The 25273-nt window shown below is 40.9% G+C and overlaps 1 protein-coding gene across 1 annotated transcript in view; it reads right to left on the bottom strand.

Moving 5' to 3' along the window:
• Positions 1-588: 588 nt before the first annotated feature.
• LOC143300288 (uncharacterized) overlaps positions 589-25273 on the bottom strand; it is a 69557-nt gene continuing 44872 nt past the window's right edge. The window contains exons 15-16 of the mRNA XM_076613883.1: positions 16207-16327; positions 589-3458 (exon numbers count right to left, since the gene is read on the bottom strand). Of these exons, the coding sequence (XP_076469998.1) occupies positions 3389-3458; positions 16207-16327 (191 nt within the window). The 3' untranslated portion in view covers positions 589-3388. The remainder of the gene's footprint in view (positions 3459-16206; positions 16328-25273) is intronic.

Here is a 25273-nt window from a genome sequence, read left to right as displayed (position 1 = left end):
TGGTGTGGTGTGGTGTGTTGTGTTGTGGTGTGGTGTGGTGTGTTGTGTTGTGTTGTGTTGTGTTGTGTTGTGGTGTGGTGTGATGTGGTGTGGTGTGGTGTGGTGTGGTGTGTTGTGTTGTGTTGTGTTGTGTTTTGTTGTGGTGTGTTAGAAGGACAGCTACATAATACATTAGGTGACTGTAAATGCTGCTTTTATTGTAAATGTATAACAACATATCAATAAATAGTTTGTTTTTTTCAAAAAGCAAATAATACACAAGAGAATATATAAAACCTGTACTCAAACAGCCGGACACCCAAACTCACACTGGCCTTGTCAAGAGCACAAAAGTTTACAAGACAAGTGACTTACTAACGCAACAACCCCAAACAAAAACTAGTGACTTTCTAACATAACATTCCCAAACAAAACAAAGCAAATGTAAAACCTGTGGCAAAGCATCAATATCTATTTCTGTCTTCAGCTGAACGAAAGACTGTATGTTGTATCAAGAAATGCCTGGCAGGCATACAGCACTGTAAAAAAAGTCACAGGAGCACAGCAACACAGTCCATTCCCCCTGCCTGAAGTGCACTGATATACATATATATACATATAAATTATATAAAGTATATCAAACTGATAGACCACAATATTTGAAAAAAAAAGTATGGACACTCCCTCTCCCAAAAGTAAACCGATATGTATACAAAATGACCATTAAACTGATACATCACCTGACTTTAAAAAGAGAAAAGAAAAGCAAACTAATGTATATACAAAAAGTACATCAACCGATAAATCGTTGATTATCCCAATTTTAAAAAAGTAATAATAATAAAAGATACTACAGTAACAAAAACTCCATTAACTGTGAAATCACTCAAGATGTCCCCTCCCTCCCCCCCCCCACCCCCCGGCCCCACCCACCACCACCCTCTGCTCCACCTGAACAAAAGTCTGTGGGCCAAAAACTGCAACAAACTGATGACCAGCTGTGGGCGATTAAGAGTGATCAACAACAAGTGATGATGACAGCATAAACAGTGACACACCACAACAATGACAACAGCATAAACAGTGACACACCACAACAATGACAACAGCATAAACAGTGACACACCACAACAATGACAACAGCATAAACAGTGACACACCACAACAATGACAACAGCATAAACAGTGACACACCACAACAATGACAACAGCATAAACAGTGACACACCACAACAATGACAACAGCATAAACAGTGACACACCACAACAATGACAACAGCATAAACAGTGACACACCACAACAATGACAACAGCATAAACAGTGACACACCAAAACAAACGACGACAACAGCATAAACAGTGACACACCACAACAAACGACGACAACAGCATAAACAGTGACACACCACAACAAACGACGACAACAGCATAAACAGTGACACACCAAAACAAACAATGACAACAGCATAAACAGTGACACACCACAACAAATGACGACAACAGCATAAACAGTGACACACCAAAACAAACAATGACAACAGCATGAACAGTGACACACCAAAACAAACGACAACAACAGCATTAACAGTGACACACCAAAACAAATGACGATGACAGTGTGAACAGTGACACACCACAACAAACGACGACAACAGCATAAACAGTGACACACCAAAACAAACAACGACAACAGCATAAACAGTGACACACCAAAACAAACAACGACAACAGCATAAACAGTGACACACCAAAACAAATGACGATGACAGCATAAACAGTGACACACCAAAACAAATGACGATGACAGCATTAACAGTGACACACCACAACAAATGACGACAACAGCATTAACAGTGACACACCAAAACAAATGACGATGACAGTGTGAACAGTGACACACCAAAACAAATGACGATGACAGCATTAACAGTGACACACCACAACAAATGACGATGACAGCATAAACAGTGACACACCAAAACAAATGACGATGACAGCATTAACAGTGACACACCACAACAAATGACGACAACAGCATTAACAGTGACACACCAAAACAAATGACGATGACAGTGTGAACAGTGACACACCAAAACAAACAACGACAACAGCATTGACAGTGACACACCAAAACAAATGACGATGACAGTGTGAACAGTGACACACCAAAACAAACAACGACAACAGCATTAACAGTGACACACCAAAACAAATGACGATGACAGTGTGAACAGTGACACACCACAACAAATGATGACGACAGCATTAACAGTGACACACCACAACAAATGACGATGACAGCATTAACAGTGACACACCAAAACAAACAACGACAACAGCATTAACAGTGACACACCAAAACAAATGATGATGACAGTGTGAACAGTGACACACCAAAACAAATGATGACGACAGCATTAACAGTGACACACCACAACAAATGACAACAAAAATAAACAGTGACACACCACAACAAATGATGATGGCAGCGTGAACACCATCACCACAACAAATGACGACGACAGCGTGAACAGCATCACCACAACAAATGACGACGACAGCATTAACAGTGACACACCAAAACAAATGACGATGACAGTGTGAACAGTGACACACCACAACAAACGACGACAACAGCATAAACAGTGACACACCAAAACAAACAACGACAACAGCATAAACAGTGACACACCAAAACAAACAACGACAACAGCATTAACAGTGACACACCACAACAAATGACGATGACAGCATTAACAGTGACACACCACAACAAATGACGATGACAGCATAAACAGTGACACACCAAAACAAATGACGATGACAGCATTAACAGTGACACACCACAACAAATGACGACAACAGCATTAACAGTGACACACCAAAACAAATGATGATGACAGTGTGAACAGTGACACACCAAAACAAACAACGACAACAGCATTAACAGTGACACACCAAAACAAATGACGATGACAGTGTGAACAGTGACACACCAAAACAAATGATGACGACAGCATTAACAGTGACACACCACAACAAATGACAACAAAAATAAACAGTGACACACCACAACAAATGATGACGGCAGCGTGAACACCATCACCACAACAAATGACGACGACAGCATTAACAGTGACACACCAAAACAAATGACGATGACAGCGTGAACACCATCACCACAACAAATGACGATGACAGCGTGAACACCATCACCACAACAAATGACGACGACAGTGTGAACAGCATCACCACAACAAATGACGACGGCAGCGTGAACAGCATCACCACAACAAATGACGACGGCAGCGTGAACAGCATCACCACAACAAATGACGACGGCAGCGTGAAGAGTGAGGGTATCTGTGGGGTGAGGGGGGCAGAGGAAGAACATAACCCTGTGCCCACATCACAGGTTGGCCAAACTGTTGTAGATGCGGGAATGCATGGATGCTGCAATGTGTCGATCTGTGTCCCACCTGCACAGAAACACAACACTCACTGTCTCAATCAGCTGGAAAATAGCACTTGAATTTAAGAAAAGCAGAAGATGATAAATAATTTATACATACATCTAATCTGTTCATTGCAAATAACACCAAAAAAACAAGCACGCACACACACACACACACACCACACACACACACCACACACACACACACACACACACACCACACACACACACACACACACACACACACACAATTAGCACAGAACTGTAGAGTGTGTTGTTATTGTCACAAAGAGGTATTATGTTTCCTTTTTTTTTTCTAACTGTTCATATCTTTTTTTTCTTTTCTTTTTTTTAAATGTGTGTGTATATAACTCCTTGTTGTTGGTGTCCGTGTGATTCTTGATGCAGACATGAAATTTTCCCCTGCTGGTGATCAATAAAGTGAATTTCATTATCTATTTGGGACAGATCATTGTGGGCAATGAAAAAAAGTTTAGAAAATATATGCTGATGCAAGACTGCCACCTATCTATTTATTTGTTCACTTTAATGTTGAGACTGTACACTGAGTAGTGAAATTCACATTATCATGAAGTGTACAATAAGTAATTATATTTACATTATCATCAAGTGTACAATAAGTAATTATATTTACATTATCATCAAGTGTACAATGAGTAATTATATTTACATTATCATGAAGTGTACAATGAGTAGTTATATTTACATCATCGTCAAGTGTACCATCAGTAGTTACATTTACATCATCGTCAAGTGTACCATCAGTAGTTACATTTACATCATCGTCAAGTGTACAATCCGTAGTTACATTTACATCATCATCAAGTGTACAATCCGTAGTTACATTTACATCATCATCATCAAGTGTACAATCCGTAGTTACATTTACATCATCATCATCAAGTGTACAATCCATAGTTACATTTACATCATCATCATCAAGTGTACAATCCGTAGTTACATTTACATCATCATCATCAAGTGCAAAACCAAACCAACCACCACTCAGGAACATTACCAAAAGTCACTTGCAAAAATGGAAAAAAATAATGAAGACACTAACTTAAAATTGGCTCTTTGAAATCTAAATGGTGATTGAGACAGGACAACTGACAGATCCAGTGTCACACAGGTCCTTCCTCATCCTGATCTAGCTACCTACAATTGAAATGAAATATGTACTTTTGTGAATACACATTGTAAGACAGCTGTTTGCTATAATGAAATCTGTTCTTTCTTAGTGGATACACATTATGTGACAGCTATATGCTATCTACATTTATAAGATTATTTTGTTTCATACTATGATAGTGAAAAGATTACAATGAAAAAGACATCAGCATTTAATCAACAAACAAACACAAAATGAAAATTCTTTTGCATCAATTCTAAGAAGAAAGAAATAGAAAAGGGAAAAAAGTTGTACAGTTATAAACTGCAGTTAAAAGTATTTATTCGTGCAGTCAACTATGAATTCTATGCACTACTGTTGCTCTGCTGTCACATGTGACATGACTATTTTGGCGGATACAAGATTTACACCATATACTCCTGATAAAAACCAACACACACACACACACAAAACCACCAAAAACCCCACAAAACACCTTGGTCTCTTATGCACAATGCCTGCAACAGATACTCACCTCTAACCACACCTCCACAAGCATCAAATTCAAATAAAATTCAAAACGCCCCAAACACAAACACAACAGATCTACACTGTAAGCCCAGAACACAAAAAGCATGCACACAAATACACAGAGCTACACAAAGACCTACAACAAGCGATACACCACCACTGAGCTGTAACACAAGCAACATTCTAAGAGCCAGTAACTTTTGGGGTGCTTTCAGTGCAAGGTGGAAGTGGACGATAATACCAACATCAGTACGATTGGGGTGCACAGGGAGAAGAGTGAAAAGGGACACTGACATTTCAAGGCCTCACTGCAACATCAGTGTTCATTTCACTATTTCCTACTGCAACATCAGTGTTCATTTCACTATTTCCTACTGCAACATCAGTGTTCATTTCTCTTTTTCCTACTGCAACATCAGTGTTCATTTCACTATTTCCTACTGCAACAACACTGTTCATTTCACTATTTCCTACTGCAATGTCAGTGTTCATTTCACTATTTCCTGCTGCAACATCAGTGTTCCATTCTCTGTTTCCTACTGCAACAACACTGTTCATTTCACTATTTCCTACTGCAACAACAGTGTTCATTTCACTATTTCCTACTGCAATGTCAGTGTTCATTTCACTATTTCCTACTGCAACAACACTGATCATTTCACTATTTCCTACTGCAATGTCAGTGTTCATTTCACTATTTCCTACTGCAACATCAGTGTTCATTTAACTATTTCCTACTGCAACAACGCTGTTCCTTTCACTATTTCCTACTGCAACATCAGTGTTCATTTCACTATTTCCTACTGCAACAACACTGTTCATTTCACTATTTCCTAATGCAACATCAGTGTTCATTTCACTATTTCCTAATGCAACAACACTGTTCATTTCACTATTTCCTGCTGCAACGTCAGTGTTCATATCACTATTTCCTGCTGCAACGTCAGCATTGATTTCACTATTTCCTACTGCAACATCAGTGTTCATTTCACTATTTCCTTCTGCAACAACACTGTTCATTTCACTATTTCTTACTGCAACATCAGTGTTCATTTCACTATTTCCTACTGCAACATCAGTGTTCATTTCAATATTTCCTACTGCAACAACACTGTTCATTTTACTATTTCCTACTGCAACATCAGCGTTCATTTCACTATTTCCTACTGCAACAACACTGTTCATTTTACTATTTCCTACTGCAACGTCAGCGTTCATTTCACTATTTCCTGCTGCAACGTCAGCGTTCATTTCACTATTTCCTGCTGCAACGTCAGCGTTCATTTCACTATTTCCTACTGCAACGTCAGTGTTCATTTCACTATTTCCTGCAGCAACGTCAGCATTAATTTCACTATTTCCTGCTGCAACATCAGCGTTCATTTCTCTATTTCCTGCTGCAACGTCAGCGTTCATATCACTATTTCCTGCTGCAATGTCAGCGTTCATTTCACTATTTCCTAATGCAACATCAGTGTCCATTTCACTATTTCCTACAGCAACAACACTGTTCATTTCACTATTTCCTGCAATGTCAGTGTTCATTTCACTATTTCCTGCTGCAATGTCAATGTTCATTTCACTATTTCCTGCTGCAGTGTAAATGATTGTGTCCCACAGAATTTTCTACTGCTTTATTTGATATTGAAAATTGTATTTACCAGGTGCTGGCCTGGATGAGCAGCAAGAATTTGAAAGTCAACACAGACAAGACTGACATCATGTCAGTGGGCTCAGCATCACACCTTTGTGAAGTAGATAGACAGTGTCTGTTTTGAAAATGACACAGACTAACAACAGACCCTCAAAAAAGAAAGTAAAAAAAAAAAGAACTTTGTTTATATGAAGAGTCCATATATATATTTTTTTTTTTTCAAGACAATATCTACATTGTTGTTCTTCTATGTTAGATATAACACAGAGACCAGTTTATATGAAGTCTATATCGGTCTGCTTTTCAAGGCAATATCTACATTGTTGGTATCCTATGTTAGATATAATACAACGATCAGAAACTATACATCTATCAATGAAGGTTATATAATTATTATTCTCTTTTTTTCTTTTTCTTTTTTCTACAAGACATTGTTTACATTCAATTATTCTCGGGTACATAGAACAAAAATTGGAAACTGTGTTTCCATGAAGATTCTACATCCGTGCCCTCTTTAAGACAATATGGTATCTATCTACTCTTCAAAACAATATGATATCTATCTACTCTTCAAAACAATATATCTAAGACAATTTATATTTATGTAACTACAGTGCAGATACACAGTAACGTGCACAGGAAAGGACAGATGATAAAAACCATTACATAGTTTTTAAAAAAAGGTAGGAAAAAAGGAAGCCAATACTGTTCCAGTCAGGTAAAAGCTGGCCAATACCTGTACATGGATAACTGGTGATTTATCTATCTGATCATTTTACCTGCTTTGGAGCTCCAACGGCTGACTATAAATTGCAGAACATTATCACTGTTTAGACTGAAGGACACAGAACATTATCACTGTTTAGACTGAAGGACACAAAACATCATCATCACTGTTTAGACTGAACGACACAGAACATTATTATCACTGTTTCGACTGAAGGACACAGAACATTATCACTGTTTAGACTGAAGGACACAGAACATTATCATCACTGTTTAGACTGAAGGAACAGAACATTATTATCACTGTTTATACTGAAGGGCACAGAACATTATCATCACTGTTTAGACTGAAGGACACACAACATTATCACTGTTTAGACTGAAGGAAACAGAACACAATCATCACTGTTTAGACTGAAGGACACAGAACATTATTATAAGGACACAGAACATTATTATCACTGTTTAGACTGAAGGACACAGAACATTATTATCACTGTTTAGACTGAAGGACACACAACATCATCACTGTTTAGACTGAAGGACACAGAACATCATCACTGTTTAGACAGAAGGACAGGGAACATTATTATCACTGTTTAGACTGAAGGACACAGAACGTCATCACCGTTTAGACTGAAGAACACAAAACATTATCACTGTTTAGACTGAAGGACACAGAATATTATCACTGTTTAGGCTGAAGGACACAAAACATGATTATCACTGTTTAGACTGAAGGACACAAAACATTGTTATCACTGTTTAGACTGAAGGACACAGAACATTATTATCACTGTTTAGACTGAAGGGCATAGAACATATCACTGTTTAGACTGAAGGACACAGAACATATCACTGTTTAGACTGAAGGACAGAACATTGTTATCACTGTTTAGACTGAAGGACACAGAACATTGTTATCACTGTTTAGACTGAAGGACACAGAAGATTATTATCACTGTTTAGACTGAAGGACAAAGAACATTCTTATCGCTGTTTAGACTGAAGGACACAGGACATTATCATCACTGTTTAGCCTGAAAGACACAGAACATTATCACTGTTTAGACTGAAGGACAAAGAACATTATAATCACTGTTTAGACTGAAGGACACAGAACATTATCACTGTTTAGACTGAAGGACAAAGAACATTATAATCACTGTTTAGACTGAAGGACACAGAACATTATCACTGTTTAGACTGGAAGACACAGAACATTTTCACTGTTTAGACTGAAGGACACAGAACATCATCACTGTTTACACTGAAGGACACAGAACATCATCACTGTTTAGACTGGAAGACACAGAACATTTTCACTGTTTAGACTGAAGGACACAGAACATCATCACTGTTTACACTGAAGGACACAGAACATCATCACTGTTTAGACTGAAAGACACAGAACACAATCGTCACTGTTTAGACTGAAGGACACAGAACATTATCACTGTTTAGACTGAAGGACACAGAACATTATCATCACTGTTTAGACTGAAGGACACAGAACATATCACTGTTTAGACTGAATGACACAGAACATTATCATCACTGTTTAGACTGAAGGACACAGAACATTATCACTGTGTAGACTGAAGGACACAGAACATTATCACTGTTTAGACTGAAGGACACAGAACATCATCACTGTTTAGACTGAAGGACACAAAACATCATTATCACTGTTTAGACTGAACGACACAGAACATTATCACTTATTAGATTGAAGGACACAGAACATTATTATCATTGTTTAGACCGAAGGACACAGAACATTATTATCACTGTTTAGACTGAAGGACACAAAACATTATTATCATTGTTTAGACTGAAGGACACAGAACATTATTATCACTGTTTAGACTGAAGGACAAAGAACATTCTTATCGCTGTTTAGACTGAAGGGCACACAACGTTATCACTGTTTACACTGAAGGACACAGAACATTATCATCACTGTTTAGACTGAAGGACACAGAACATTATCATCACTGTTTAGACTGAAGGACACAGAACATTATCATCACTGTTTAGACTGAAGGACACAGAACATTATCACTGTTTACACTGAAGGACACAGAACATTATCATCACTGTTTAGACTGAATGACACAGAACATTATCACTGTTTACACTGAAGGACACAGAACATTATCATCACTGTTTAGACTGAAGGACACAGAACATTATCATCACTGTTTAGACTGAAGGACACAGAACATTATCACTGTTTAGACTGGAAGACAGAACATTATCACTGTTTAGACTGAAGGACACAGAACATTATCATCACTGTTTAGACTGAAGGACACAGAACATTATCACTGTTTAGACTGAAGGACACAGAACATTATTATCACTGTTTAGAATGAAGGACACAGAACATTATCATCACTGTTTATACTGAAGGACACAGAACATTATCATCACTGTTTATACTGAAGGACACAGAACATTATCATCACTGTTTAGACTGAAAGACACAGAACATTGTCACTGTTTAGACCGAAGGACACAGTTTAGACTGATGGAGACAGAACATTATCACTGTTTAGACTGAAGGACACAGAACATTGTCACTGTTTAGACTGAAGGACACAGAACATTATCACTGTTTAAACTGAAGGACACATAACATTATAATTGTTTAGAGTGAAGGATACAGAACATTATCATTACTGTTTAGACTGAAGGATACAGAACATTATCATTACTGTTTAGACTGAAGGACATAGAACATTATCACTATTTAGACTGAAGGACACAGAACATTATATTCGCTGTTTAGACTGAAGGATACAGAACATTATCATTACTGTTTAGACTGAAGGACATAGAACATTATCACTATTTAAACTGAAGGACACAGAACGTTATCGCTGTTTAGACTGAAGGACACAAAACACAATCATCACTGTTTACACTGAAGGACACAGAACATTATATTCGCTGTTTAGACTGAAGGACACAGAATATCATCACTGTTTAGACTGAAGGACACAAAACATGATTATCACTGTTTAGACTGAATGACACAAAACATAATCACCGTTTAGACTGAAGGACACAAAACATTATCACTGTTTAGACTGAAGGACACAAAACATCATCACTGTTTAGACTTAAGGACACAGAACATATCACTGTTTAGACTGAAGGACACAGAACATATCACTGTTCAGACTGAAAGACACAGAACATTATCATCACTGTTTAGACTGAAGGACACAGAACATCATTATCACTGTTTAGACTGAAGGACACAGAACATCATCACTGTTTAGACTGAAGGACACAGAACATTGTTATCGCTGTTTAGACTGAAGGACACAGAACATATCACCGTTTAGACTGAAGGACACAGAACATCATTATCACTGTTCAGACTGAAAGACACAGAACATCATCACTGTTTAGACTGAAGGACACAGAACATTATCACTGTTCAGACTGAAAGACACAGAACATTATCATCACTGTTTAGACTGAAGGACACAGAACATCATTATCACTGTTTAGACTGAAGGACACAGAACATCATCACTGTTTAGACTGAAGGACACAGAACATTGTTATCGCTGTTTAGACTGAAGGACACAGAACATATCACCGTTTAGACTGAAGGACACAGAACATTATTATCACTGTTTAGACTGAAGGACACAGAACATATCACTGTTTAGACTGAAGGACACAGAATATCATCACTGTTTAGACTGAAGGACACAAAACATGATTATCACTGTTTAGACTGAAGGACACAGAACATTGTTATCACTGTTTAGACTGAAGGGCACAGAACATATCACTGTTTAGACTGAAGGACACAGAACATTATTATCACTGTTTAGACTGAAGGACACAGAACATATCACTGTTTAGACTGAAGGACACAGAACATTGTTATCGCTGTTTAGACTGAAGGACACAGAACATTATTATCACTGTTTAGACTGAAGGACACAGAACATTATTATCACTGTTTAGACTGAAGGACACAGAACATTGTTATCGCTGTTTAGACTGAAGGACAATCAAGACAACCACCACATCCCCGCTTACTTTCTGGGGTTATATGCAGATACATTCATACATCTATACAATGTTTGCATTGTGTTTCTTAGACCAGTGATGAAGGCACCCAGGCCAAAATATTGCTATTGGGGCGGAACTGATATTTCCCTGGTGTGTCCTGCCTGCGTCTCTTCTTCTCTATTTGACTTACACACACACACACACACAAACACACACACACACATATATATAGATAGATAGATAGATAGAGAGAGAGAGAGAGAGAGAGAGAGAGAGATATCTATATATAGATTGATAGATACAGATAGACAGATAGACAGATATATAGATCTTCTTTTCCATTTCTATTATCTTCTAATTAGTTTCCTCCCAGAGAAAAGGCAGAGAGCTGCAGGACGACAGCCATATGTGTATGTGTGTGGGTGTCTATCTGTATGGTGTCTACTATGGCATGTGTGCGTGCGTGCGTGTGTGCATGTGTGCGTGTATGTGTGTGTGTGTGTGTGTGTGTGTGTGTGTGACAGTGTGTGTGTGCGCGCACACGCGTGTATGTGTACACACGTGCGTGTGACAGTGTGTGTGTGACAGTGTTGTGTGTGTGTGTGTGTGTGTGTGTGTGTGTGTGTGTGTGTGTGTGTGTGTGCATGTATGTATAAACATGTGTGTGTGACAGTGTGTGTGTGCGTGCGTGTGTGTGTGTGTGTGTGTGTGTGTGACAGTGTGTGTGTGTGTGTGTGTGTGTGTGTGTGTGTGTGCGTGTGCATATCTATGTGCACATGTGTGTGTGACACTGTGTGTGTGACAGTGTGTGTGTGTGTGTGTATGTGTGTGTGTGTGTGTGTGCGTGTGTGTATCTATGTGCACATGTGTGTGTGACATTGTGTGTGTGTGTATGTGTGTGTGTGTGTGTGTGTGTGTGCGTGTGTGTGCGTGCGTGTGTGTGTGTGTGTGTGTGTGTGTGTGTGTGTGTGTGTGTGTGTGTGTGTGTGTGTGTGTGTGTGTTTCTATGAGTATGAATGTATGTGTCTGTAAATAAACATTTTATGCAAGCGTTTGTGTAAGTGTGATCGAGTTAGAGTGTGTGCATGATCACAAGCATACATAAGCATGTATATGTGATGAAATGCGCACCAGTTTCCCAACTGATGGTGAACGTGAACTTCCACTGAGTACAATACACGTACAAAACAACAGTACCTACGCCCTTCTGTAGTCTGTACACACAAACAAAACTAATTCATATCTTCACTCCACAACTGTACCACATTAACTTTATTATCACTACAACAAAACAAATCAAACAATACGAAACCAAACCAGGGCAAGACAATCAACCCATCTTAAAAAATGGAAGAGTGAGCTTCAAGCCAACCAACACAATAACAAATGACACAGTGAACCAAGCCTCCGTCACATATACTTACATCAGCAGTACATCAATCATAAGGCTTCTTTATTCTGCTCCTCTTTGTATTCAGCAACTGACACTATCATCATCACTCACTGTTTCTTCCTCCTCCTCCATCCCACTACACCAGTGGCAGCCACACCACCACAGTGGAACAACAGTGTACAGTCACTTTTATTCACAGCTCAATAGAACAAAGGCCATCAGTTTTATTCACTGAACAAGGACAATCACTTTTATTCACAGCACAACAGGACAAGCGCAATCACTTTTATTCACAGCACAAAGGGACAAACGTGCACACACAGAGCGAGCCTCTACCAAGAAATGAGTCGGAAAGTCACTGTTCACAGTGTTTTCACCACAGCACAAAATAGACTCAGGGCTTGGGAATTATTAATTTTTGAGTAGATTCTGATTTTAGAGTCACTTTTTTTTCTTACAACATAATATTACAATGGAAAACAAACCCAACACATTTTATGTAAAAATGAATCTAAACACTTGAAAATGCTATGTACAGAGACTTCAAGAAAGAATATTTCTAAATGCTTCCTGTTACAAACTCGCTGTGATGACATCTTAATTCAAATATTTTCCTTTTAAGTCTTCAGGTTACAGCTCAGGTACTGTGTGTCTTATCAAACACAGTTTTCAGTTAGATACAGCTTGTCTTACCTTACACAGATTTTACAGTTGGATGTAGCTTGTATTATCAAATACAGTTTCACTGTTAAATAGAGCTTGTCATATCAAACTCAGTTTTCACAGTTAGAGGTTTAAAAATACCATAAGGAATGCACACAACTAAAGATGACCAAAAAGTGACATCCAATTCATTTTGTGGTGGGTGGTCACAAATCATCGCACAATATGGACAGCATTAAGACATGTCACAGGTGATGTTACCCATCATGTCCACAAACTCTCCACACATCAGATAATCTGCTAAATCATGCCTACTTCTCTGTGCAAGGACACATTTCAAAATCTACTGGAGCAGACATGCAGTTTTAAACAGCCATGCCTGTATTGTGGATCACTGATAAAACAACAAACAAAAACATTTCTGACAAATTGCCATGCGTAGGTTGTTTGGAATATTTTGATGACTTATGGTTAATTATGCAAAAGGCAATCTACCATCAAGTAAACGGGGAAAACTGCATCAAAATGACATAACACCTTGAAAAAGAAACAATGAAATAAAAATAACAAATAAACAAAGTCAAACACACTGAAAATGTGCTTCACACACGTGCATAAATCTGATATCACACCTAATCTTGTGAATGTAAACTGAATGATATCACAGAACAGGCAGGCGCCACACAATTCTGTAAGCGTCAGCAAGATCCAAGTACAATGACATACAACAATAAAGGCACTTCATTATGTTATAAATCATTTTCACAACCATCCAGACGCATGTTTTAAATCATTTGCACAACCATTCCAACACATGTTTTAAATCATTTGCACAACCATTCAGACACACACATATTATAAATCATTTGCACAACCATTCAGACACACATGTTCTAAATCATTTGCACAACAATTCAGACACACGCTTTAAATCATTTGCACAACCACCCAGACACATGTTTTAAATCATTTGCACAACCATTCAGATACATTTTACAAATCATTTACACAACCATTCAGACACATATGTTCTAAATCATTTACACAACCATCCAGACAGATGTTTTAATTCATTTACACAACCATCCAGACACATGCTTTAAATCATTTACACAACCATCCAGACACACGCTTTAAATCATTTACACAACCATCCAGACACACGCTTTAAATCATTTACACAACCATCCAGACACACATGTTCTAAATCATTTACACAACCATCCAGACACACATGTTCTAAATCATTTACACAACCATCCAGACACATGTTTTAAATCATTTACACAACCATCCAGACACATGTTCTAAATCATTTACACAACCATCCAGACACACATGTTCTAAATCATTTACACAACCATCCAGACACATGTTTTAAATCATTTACACAACCATCCAGACACACATGTTCTAAATCATTTACACAACCATCCAGACGCATGTTTTAAATCATTTGCACAACCATTCAGACACACATGTTCTAAATCATTTACACAACCATCCAGACACATGTTTTAAATCATTTACACAACTATCCAGACGCATGTTTTAAATTATTTACACAACCTTTCAGACACATGTTTTAAATCATTTACACAACCACCCAGACACATGTTTTAAATAGTTTACACAACCATCCAGACACACATGCAAAGACAAGCATGTACATGTGCCACCTCCTTCATTCCTCAACCCACCCCCAACACCCCCATCCCATCCCTCGCACACACGCTGTCTCATGGACACAGACACACAAACACACTCATGCATATCTACATACCTGGAAAATATCACACACACACACACACACACACACACACACACACACAAACACACACACACACTGTCTCATGGACACAGACACACACACACTCATGCATCCCAACATACCTGGAACATATCTCTCACACACACACACATTCACACACACACAACACTAAAAAAAACCCAAAAAAAACCCTGACCTTTCATTCAATGTAGGATAACTGCTGATCCAGTTTTACTTATTATTTTTCCTGCATGCTGTCCATTCACTGACAACCATTTCCAGTAAATCTTTCCTTTTTTGATTGGGATGTGTGTGGGGGAGACTGTCAAACGTTAATGAAGACATATATTTGAAAATACTTGAACAAAATGTCATTAACAGCAACGTATATTTGAAAATACCTGAACAAAATGTCATTAACAGCAACATATATATGAAAATATCTTAACAAAATGTCATTAACAGCAACATATATATGAAAATATCTTAACAAAATGTTCATTAACAGCAACAACAAATCAACACACAGGTTAACAGAAGTTAAAAAAAATCAACAACAAAAATCACATTATTACAGGCGTCATTAAAAATCACTGAAGTTCAAGGTGAAGGTCACACAGGTTAACAGAAGCATCACAAGAACCATGAGACAGGGTTGGAGGGGTCAGTCAAGGAAACACCACAGAGGTCATGTGTGACGACCCTGGCCATAGGTCACAGGTAGGGTCAATCAAGGTGAGGTGAAGGTCACAATCAAGTGGAGCGGGGTAAGATCCGGGGAGGCAAAGCATTGGAGGAAGGCAATCAGAGAGAAACAGCCAGGGAGAGGGCAAGGCAAGGTGGAGGGTGGGGGGGAACCTACTTCTTTTTCTTGACGATGACTTTCTTGGGCCGCTTCAGCTTCAGCAGGAGGAAGGCTGGCTCCAGGCGTTTGCCCAGGAAGGGAGGGTTGGTGACATCCTGAACCATGAGGACGTACTCCCCTGGAACAGTGTTGAGGGGTCAGTGTGTTGTTGTGAGGGGTCAGTGTGTGTACAGGGCTGGAAACACATGTTACTGTGAGGGGTCTGTGTGTGTACAGGGCTGGAAACACATGTTGTTGTGAGGGGTCAGTGTGTGTACAGGGCAGGAAACACATGTTGTTGTGAGGGGTCAGTGTGTGTACAGGGCAGGAAACACATGTTGTTATGGGGGGTCAGTGTGTGTACTGGGCTGGAAACACATGTTATTGTGAGGGGTCAGTGTGTGTACTGGGCTGGAAACACATGTTATTGTGAGGGGTCAGTGTGTGTACAGGGCAGGAAACACATGTTGTTATGGTGGGGTCAGTGTGTGTACAGGGCTGGAAACATGTGTTGATGTGGGGAGTCAGTGTGTGTACAGGGCTGGAAACATGTGTTGATGTGGGGAGTCAGTGTGTGTACAGGGCTGGAAACATGTGTTGATGTGGGGAGTCAGTGTGTGTACAGGGCAGGAAACACATGTTGTTATGGTGGGGTCAGTGTGTGTACAGGGCTGGAAACATGTGTTGATGTGGGGAGTCAGTGTGTGTACAGGGCTGGAAACACATGTTGTTATGGTGGGGTCAGTGTGTGTACAGGGCTGGAAACATGTGTTGATGTGGGGAGTCAGTGTGTGTACAGGGCTGGAAACATGTGTTGATGTGGGGAGTCAGTGTGTGTACAGGGCTGGAAACACATGTTGTTATGGTGGGGTCAGTGTGTGTACAGGGCTGGAAACATGTGTTGATGTGGGGAGTCAGTGTGTCTACAGGGCTGGAAACACGTGTTGTTGTGGGGAGTCAGTGTGTCTACAGGGCTGGAAACACGTGTTGTTGTGGGGGGTCAGTGTGTGTACAGGGCTGGAAACACGTGTTGTTGTGGGGGGTCAGTGTGTGTACAGGGCTGGAAACACGTGTTGTTGTGGGGGGTCAGTGTGTCTACAGGGCTGGAAACATGTGTTGATGTGGGGAGTCAGTGTGTCTACAGGGCTGGAAACACGTGTTGTTGTGGGGGGTCAGTGTGTGTACAGGGCTGGAAACATGTGTTGATGTGGGGAGTCAGTGTGTGTACTGGGCTGGAAACACATGTTGTTATGGGGGGTCAATGTGTGTACAGGGCTGGAAACACGTGTTGTTGTGGGGGGTCAGTGTGTGTACAGGGCAGGACACACGTGTTGTTGTGGGGGGTCAGTGTGTGTACAGGGCTGGAAACACATGTTGTTGTGGGGGGTCAGTGTGTGTACAGGGAAGGAAACGTGTTGTTGTGGGAGGTCAGTGTGTGTACAGGGAAGGAAACGTGTTGTTGTGGGAGGTCAGTGTGTGTACAGGGCTGGAAACACGTGTTGTTATGAGGGGTCAGTGTGTGTACAGGGCTGGAAACATGTGTTGATGTGGGGAGTCAGTGTGTGTACTGGGCTGGAAACACATGTTGTTGTGGGAGGTCAGTGTGCAAGGCACCAAACACCTGCCCATCTAAATGTCCTGGACAAACCTTGTGGCTCAAGCCACTGCTCAGTGAAGGTGGAAGTTGCAGACCATGAAGGAAGAAGAAGATACACAGTATGAACTACTGCAACGTTTCAAAAAAAAAAAAACAACAACAAACAAACAAAAAAATCTTTAATTTTTCATGAAAATCCAGGTCTATGCAATATTGGATACTAAGATTTGACACAAAGAATTTTGTGTTTTTTTAGAACTGACATGTGAAACACACAAACCCAAGTATCAAAATAAGTAAATGAATTATATCAAAAAATTGTAATAAATTAATAACTATTTCTTCAACTGAATGACACTATCTAAATGTATTCTATGATGCAAAGACTTGATTTTCAACTTCATAAAATAAGAACATAGAACAAATTACAACAGAAATACAAATGATACAAATACTAGTCTCATTTTTTAAGATAATTTTTTAATGACAAAATAAATAGGAAAAAGTGAGATCATATGATAACACGATAAAGACTTTACATCAAAGAAAGACAACACCAGGCAGTTGAAGAAATTTAAATATAAAAAAAGAAAAAGAAAAAAACAAAAAAACCAAACAAAGCAAAGAAGAACAACAGAGGAACAAACAACGGGAGACGAAGCCACACATTCCAACAAAACACATTAAAAGAAAGACAGAATAAATGAGATACAGTTTAAACTAAACTAATTTTCTTTTCAAACAAAAATACATTTAAAACAAATGAACACAAGAGAGCAAGGCTTTCAAGACTCACTTGTGATACACACTTTATCCAATAAAGGAATCATGAGAGAGAGAGAGAGAGAGAGAGAGAGAGAGAGAGAGAGAGAGAGAGAGAGAACCGTTAAAATAACTTATTTTAATTTATTAACTTCATTTTTCATGTTCATTCTGGTTAATTAAGTATCCACTTTACAACAGCCATATGCGGTACACACATCGATGGTGTAGTTAGTGTCAATGTATATGTTCTGTCCAGAAGTTGCATTTCATTTCTTTAAATTTAAAAAGGAATGTCATGCTGTCTTCAAACCCAAACATATTAAGACAACTAGAAAGAGTCCAATTATAATTTACTAGATCGGAAGCCTCAACAAAATAAACAGTTAATGACACAGAAATAGGGCTTAAACCAGAAGACTTACTACCTATTTGGGGTGTAACTGCAAAGATTTTTTTTCCACTGTGTTTAATCCAAATTGAGCATTGGCAGACAAAGTGTTTCCAGAGAAGATGAATTTGTTAAAGTTTTCCACACACACACACACACACACACACACGCACACACACACTTAGTTATCGGTTATCATACATACTTTTTGTATCCACAACTGAGTTAAAAATGGCAGACAGAAAATCAGGACTAGCCATAAGCATGCATAATTAACCATGCAAAAAGAATGACCAAAAAATCCAATCAACACATCATGTTCAATGCAAGGGTAGGTAGCAGACAGCAGGGGTGGGGGTGTGGGGAACAGGGGTGGGGGCAGGATTTATCTGAAAACACACACACACACACACATATATAATAATAATAATAAGAAGAAGAAGAAGAAGAAGAAGAAGCTGGGCTCAGAACCAACATCCAGGAGCAAAGTGTAACATATCGATGTAACACCAATGATGTAACACCAACAATGTAACACTGATGACAAGCAATGCTACCATGTGGCGCTCTTTTCACAAATGCACAAACACACTTTCTTTCTCTCTCTCACACACACACACACTTGATGATGATGATAATAATAACAATTATATAATAATAATGTTAATCTATAAATTATAGCACCTATTTTGTAAAAAGGTCTCTTTGTCAGCATGGGTTTGAATCCCACAGCTGCCACCATGTTGTGTTCCCTCAAACCAGCAAAGAAAGGACAACATAAATCTGGTGACAGAGGCCTTATTCTACCATCAAGAGAGAGGAGGTTAGACTTAACTCCCTTATCTTCTGACAAGATTATGTGTCTCACAACAGGTATATATACTACCACTTAATACAACACAGACGCTTTACAAAAACAGGATAAATAAAAGGCTTTACAAAAACAGGTTAAATAGAAGGCTTTACAAAGACAGGATAAATAGAAGGCTTTACAAAAACAGGATAAATAGGATCAAGCATGCACATGCAAATTGCAACACAACAAAAAAATTCTCTCTCTCTCTCTCTCTCTCTCTCTCTCTCTCACGCCCACACACACTGGTGGTGGTGTGTGTCCATCGAGATCGATGATGACCATCGTTGTCATCCAGCTGGGGGATGGGGGGAGGGTGGTGGGGGGGGGATGCTCATGAATCTATCTGTGAATGTGCAGATGGCTGAAAAGTTCAATCTGTGCACAAAATGTTTGCTGACAGTTGGGGCAGACAAAGACAGGCATATCATTGTCAGGGAGCTTGTTTGCCCATGACTTTCTGGCCTGCCTCTTCTGAACAGCTGCAGCAGTCCTGTTGGCTTTGCACAACTTGGCGCCTTTGTGCACAGCAGCGCGCCATTTGTCACGGTCCACTGCAGATTCCTCCCAGGAGTCAGGGTTGATATCAAACGCTTTCAGAGAGACTTTCAGAGTATCTCTGAAGCGCTTCTTCTGACCTCCGTGTGATCTCTTCCCTTGTTGCAGCTCGCCATAGAAGAGCCTTTTGGGCAGCCAATGGTCTGGCATGCGCGCCATGTGTCCAGCCCAGCGAAGCTGGGACTGCATCAGGATGGTGAAGATGCTGGGAAGGGTGGCTTTTGCAAGCACCTTCGTGTCTGGGGTCCTGTCTTGCCACTTGATGTTCAGTAGCTTCCTGAGGCATGTTGTTTGGAAGTGGTTCAGCTTGTTGGCGTGTCGTTGGTACACTGTCCAAGTTTCGCAGGCATACAGTAGTGTAGGGAGAACTACTGCTCTGTAGACCTTTAGCTTGGTCTCAAGACCAATGCCTCTTCTGTTCCAGACATTTGCATAGAGTCTACCAAAGGTTGCGCTTGCTCTTGCAATCCTGACGTTCACTTCATCGTCGATGGTCGCATTTCGTGACAGTGTGCTACCAAGGTATGTGAACCGCTCCACCGCACTGAGTCTCTGACCGTTGACTGTGATGTTGGGCTCAACGTGGGGTTTCCCTGGGGCTGGCTGATGGAGAACTTCAGTTTTCCTCGTGCTGATGGTAAGGCCGAAGTTCCTGCTGGCAGTGGCAAACTTGTCGACGCTGAGTTGCATGTCAGCTTCAGATCCAGCGTTGAGGGCACAATCATCAGTAAACAAAAAGTCTCTGATGATGTCTGTCATGACCTTCGTTTTTGCTTGAAGCCTTCTGAGGTTAAACAGCTTGCCATCCGTTCGGTACTTAAAGCCGATTCCAACATCGCCATCTCTGAAGGCATCAGTAAGCATTGCAGAGAACATGAGGCTGAACAGTGTTGGAGCCAGGATGCAGCCTTGCTTGACACCATTTGTGACAGGAAAAGGAGCAGATGTTTCGCCATTGTCCTGGACTCGAGCCTGCATGCCTTCATGGAATTGGCTGACCAAGGAAATAAATTTCCGAGGGCATCCGTACTTGGTCATGATCTTCCACAGTCCCTCTCTACTCACGCTGTCGAAGGCCTTAGTGAGGTCGACATAGGTGAACAGATCAGCATTTTGCTCCTGACATTTCTCTTGAAGCTGCCTTGCAGCAAACACCATGTCGGTGATTCCACGCTCTTTCTGGAATCCACACTGGCTCTCAGTCAAATGACCTTGGTCAAGCTGTGCTGTGAGGCGGTTTAGTAGGATCCTGGCAAGTATCTTGCCTGTGATGGAGAGCAAGGAAATGCCCCGATGGTTATCACAGGCTTGCCGGTTCCCCTTTCGCTTGTACAAGTGAATGATAGATGCATCTTTGAAATCCTGGAGGATCGTCTCTTCTTTCGACATAAGTGAGTACAGCTGATGGAGCTTCTCAGTCAGCACAGTGCCTCCATCCTTGTAGACCTCTGCTGGAATGGAGTCTGAGCCAGGTGCTTTGCCACTGGATAGCAGACAGATTGCAGTGTTGACGGATCGTCCAGTGCTTCGCTGATGGGGACTTGTGGGAGACGGTCTATGGCTTCATCATTTATGGAGGAAGGGCAATTTAAGATACTGTTGAAGTGCTCAGCCCAGCGTTCGAGAATTTTCTCCTTCTCGGTGATCAAGGTATTCCCATTTGCACTGAGGAGGGGGGATGACCCTGAGGATGTGGGGCCGTAGACTTCTTTTAAGGCATCACAGAACCTCTTTATATCGTGCCTGTCAGCATATCCCTGGATCTCATCTGCTTTGTCACTCAGCCACTTATCCTGCATCTGACATAACTTTTGCTGAACAGTCCTGCGGATGGCATTGTATGCATCCTTTTTTGATGTGGACTTTGGGTTGCTCAGGTAGGCTTGATGCAGACAGCGTTTCTCATCCAGAAGCTGCTTGATTTCATCACAGTTTTCATCAAACCAGTCTTTGTGCTTTCTGGTCATGGGTCCCAGGGTCTCTGAAGCTGTACTATAGATCAGCCTGCGCAGGGTCCTCCAATCAGACTTCACATTCTGGTTGTCCAGAGAGGCGGATTCCAGACGATTTACCAGCAGCTCACAAAGGTCTGTTTGATGGTGATGTTTTTCAGCTTAGCGATGTTGAGCTGTTTTGGAGCCTTCTGGCCTTGGAGGCGTCTCTTGGGTTGGATTCGAATATTCAGCTTCGAGACTACAAGGCGATGGTCTGTCCAACACTTGGCGCCGCGCATGGTCTTTGTCACACGTACATCTTGCCTATCCCTTTTCCTGATGATGACGTAATCGATGAGATGCCAATGCTTTGAGCGAGGGTGCATCCATGACGTCCTGTTACGGGTAGGGAGGCAGAAAACTGTGTTGGTTATCAGCAGTTCGTGCTCTGCACAGGTCTGAAGCAAAAGCAATCCATTTGGGTTGCAGTGGCCCATGCCGTGCTTTCAAATCACTCCATCCCAGGAGATGTAGTCAGAGCCAGCTCTAGCATTTAAGTCCCCAAGAATGATGAGCTTGTCTGCTTTCGGGATAGCAGCAATGACAGAGTGAAGGTCCTCGTAGAAGTTCGCCTTCACTTCATCTGGGTTGGCCATGGTTGGGGCGTAGGCACTGACAATGGTGAGGTGCTTCTGGCCAGATGCCAGTGGGAGTTTCATGGTCATAAGCCTATCATTGACTCCCTTTGGGATTCCAGCTAGCTTGTTGACAAGTGCTGTTTTTACTGCAAAACCAACACCAGCCTCACGTCACTCTTCGCTTCCTCGTCCACTCCAGAAGCAGGTGTAACCAGATCCCCGTTCATTGAGCTCGCCTTCACCTGCAAGCCGAGTCTCACTCAAGGCTGCGATGTCAATGTTGTATCTGGCGAGTTCAGAAGCAACTAGTGCCATTCTCCTTTGGGGTCTGTCCATGTCATCTCTGTCCAGGAGAGTCCTTATGTTCCAAGCACCAATGGTGAGAGGAACGATCCTTGTTTTTTTCTTTTCTTTCTCTTTGTTTCGACCGCTGATGTAGGGTCCCCGCCAGCAGCGGTATGCTGGCCAGGGTGATATGGAGCAGGCAATTTTTAGGGCACCTTTTCTAGCCCCTTCCTCATGCCAGGGAGGTGAGCAGTGCATTCCTAAAGAGGGCTGCTCAGATGCTCAGACGGCTGCCGAACTCCATCGCTGCTCCTGTCGATGAAGAACGACCCTATGGCCTGAGCCGCCTGTGTGCAGGTCTGCGGCTGCGACTGCCAGTGTACCCACACCTGTCGTTTCGTCGCTCGCCTGTCGCCAAAGGACTTGGGGGTGATGAAATGATGAAGGATGAAAGGTCATTATGGATGACTGATGACTTGTGCGATGAGTTTGTTTAAAGTGAAGAGGAGTTACGCAACGTCGACCTCACTCTCTCGTCCGGGTTCACCAATTTCCAGTGGCAAGACTAAGTCGAGACGACTGGAGGATGAGCACAGATGCAGTGGATGACCAAGATATCCTTTCGGTGTCTCATCTTGCTCTCTGCACTCCACAGTGTGTTGCTGTAACCGCCTTCCTCTCCAATGAATCGATAGGTATCTTCCGCAGGTTCTGCCGGATCCAGACTTCACATGCATGGGTAGACACACCCCGGGGGCCAACTGCGTGTGGCATGCGCACAGCATGGTGGAGCTAGATGGCCGTCGGTGGCTCTCCTGAGCCGACGCCCTTTTATGGATCTCATTTTTAATTCCATAAGGGTGTCTAGCCACCCACCTCACCAGTCCCGGAAGGGAGCGGTGGGAGTGCCAGTTTAGTCGCCGGCAACCCGACCCTGAACAGGTTGTACTGGATTACAGGTTACCAGTAGCAGATCTAATGACCTGACATGCAAACACACACATACACACAGAAGCACACTCTCTCTCTCTCTCACACATACATGGACCCTCACACACACACACACACACACACACACAAGAATTGTACAATGCGAAGAATGGAGTGGAGGAGGTTGTTCATTAAACAAGTGGGTTTTCAGGTCCACACAGACACACAGTCAACTCTTATCTTGACTGTCGGCTCAAACAATCTCGGGGTGAGGTGAACTCAACAGAAAGAGCAGGAACCACACAAGCTGGGCTCAGAACCAACATCCAGCAGCAAAGTGTAACAGCAACAATGTAACACCAACGATGTAACACCAATGACGAGCAAAGTTACCAGGTGGGGCTGTTTTCAGCTTCACTGCTTCCAACTCTTCAACACTGGGTGTTTTCTTGTTCTCTAATAATTAAACAACAAATACACATTGATCTCTAATAATTAAACAACAAATACACATTGATCTCTAATAATTAAACAACAATTACACCTTGTTCTCTAATAATTAAACAACAAATACACCTTGTTCTCTAATAATTAAACAACAAATACACCTTGATCTCTAATAATTAAACAACAATTACACCTTGTTCTCTAATAATTAAACAACAAATACACTTTGTGCTCTAATAATTAAACACCAAATACACCTTGTTCTCCCAAATACACCTTGTTCTCTAATAACTAAACAACAATTACACCTTGTTATCTGACACTCAAACAACAAATATACCTTATTCTCTAATAATCAAACAACAAATAACCAGTCAATGACCTTGGTATTGGGTGTTTTCTTGTTCTCTAATAATTGAACAACTAATACACCATCACTTCAAACAGGCTAGACAGCGAATGAAAATAAAATTTATTGAAAAAGAAAAAAAAAAAGAAGTCTCTGACACATCACTGCCATCTGGTCTCAGCTCTTCTTTCTCTAAAGGAAAGTGGCAGAATGGTTAAGATGTTTATCTGCCAACACAGAGTCCATGAGGGTGTGGGTTTGAACCCTGCTCTTGCCCTTTCTCTCACGTTTGACTGAAAAATCAAACGGAGCATCTAGTCATTTGGATGAGATGATAAACT

This window comes from Babylonia areolata, chromosome 26 (genome assembly GCF_041734735.1).
Source record: "Babylonia areolata isolate BAREFJ2019XMU chromosome 26, ASM4173473v1, whole genome shotgun sequence".
NCBI lineage: Eukaryota > Metazoa > Mollusca > Gastropoda > Neogastropoda > Buccinidae > Babylonia > Babylonia areolata.
This window is presented reverse-complemented; position numbering and strand designations above follow the sequence as displayed.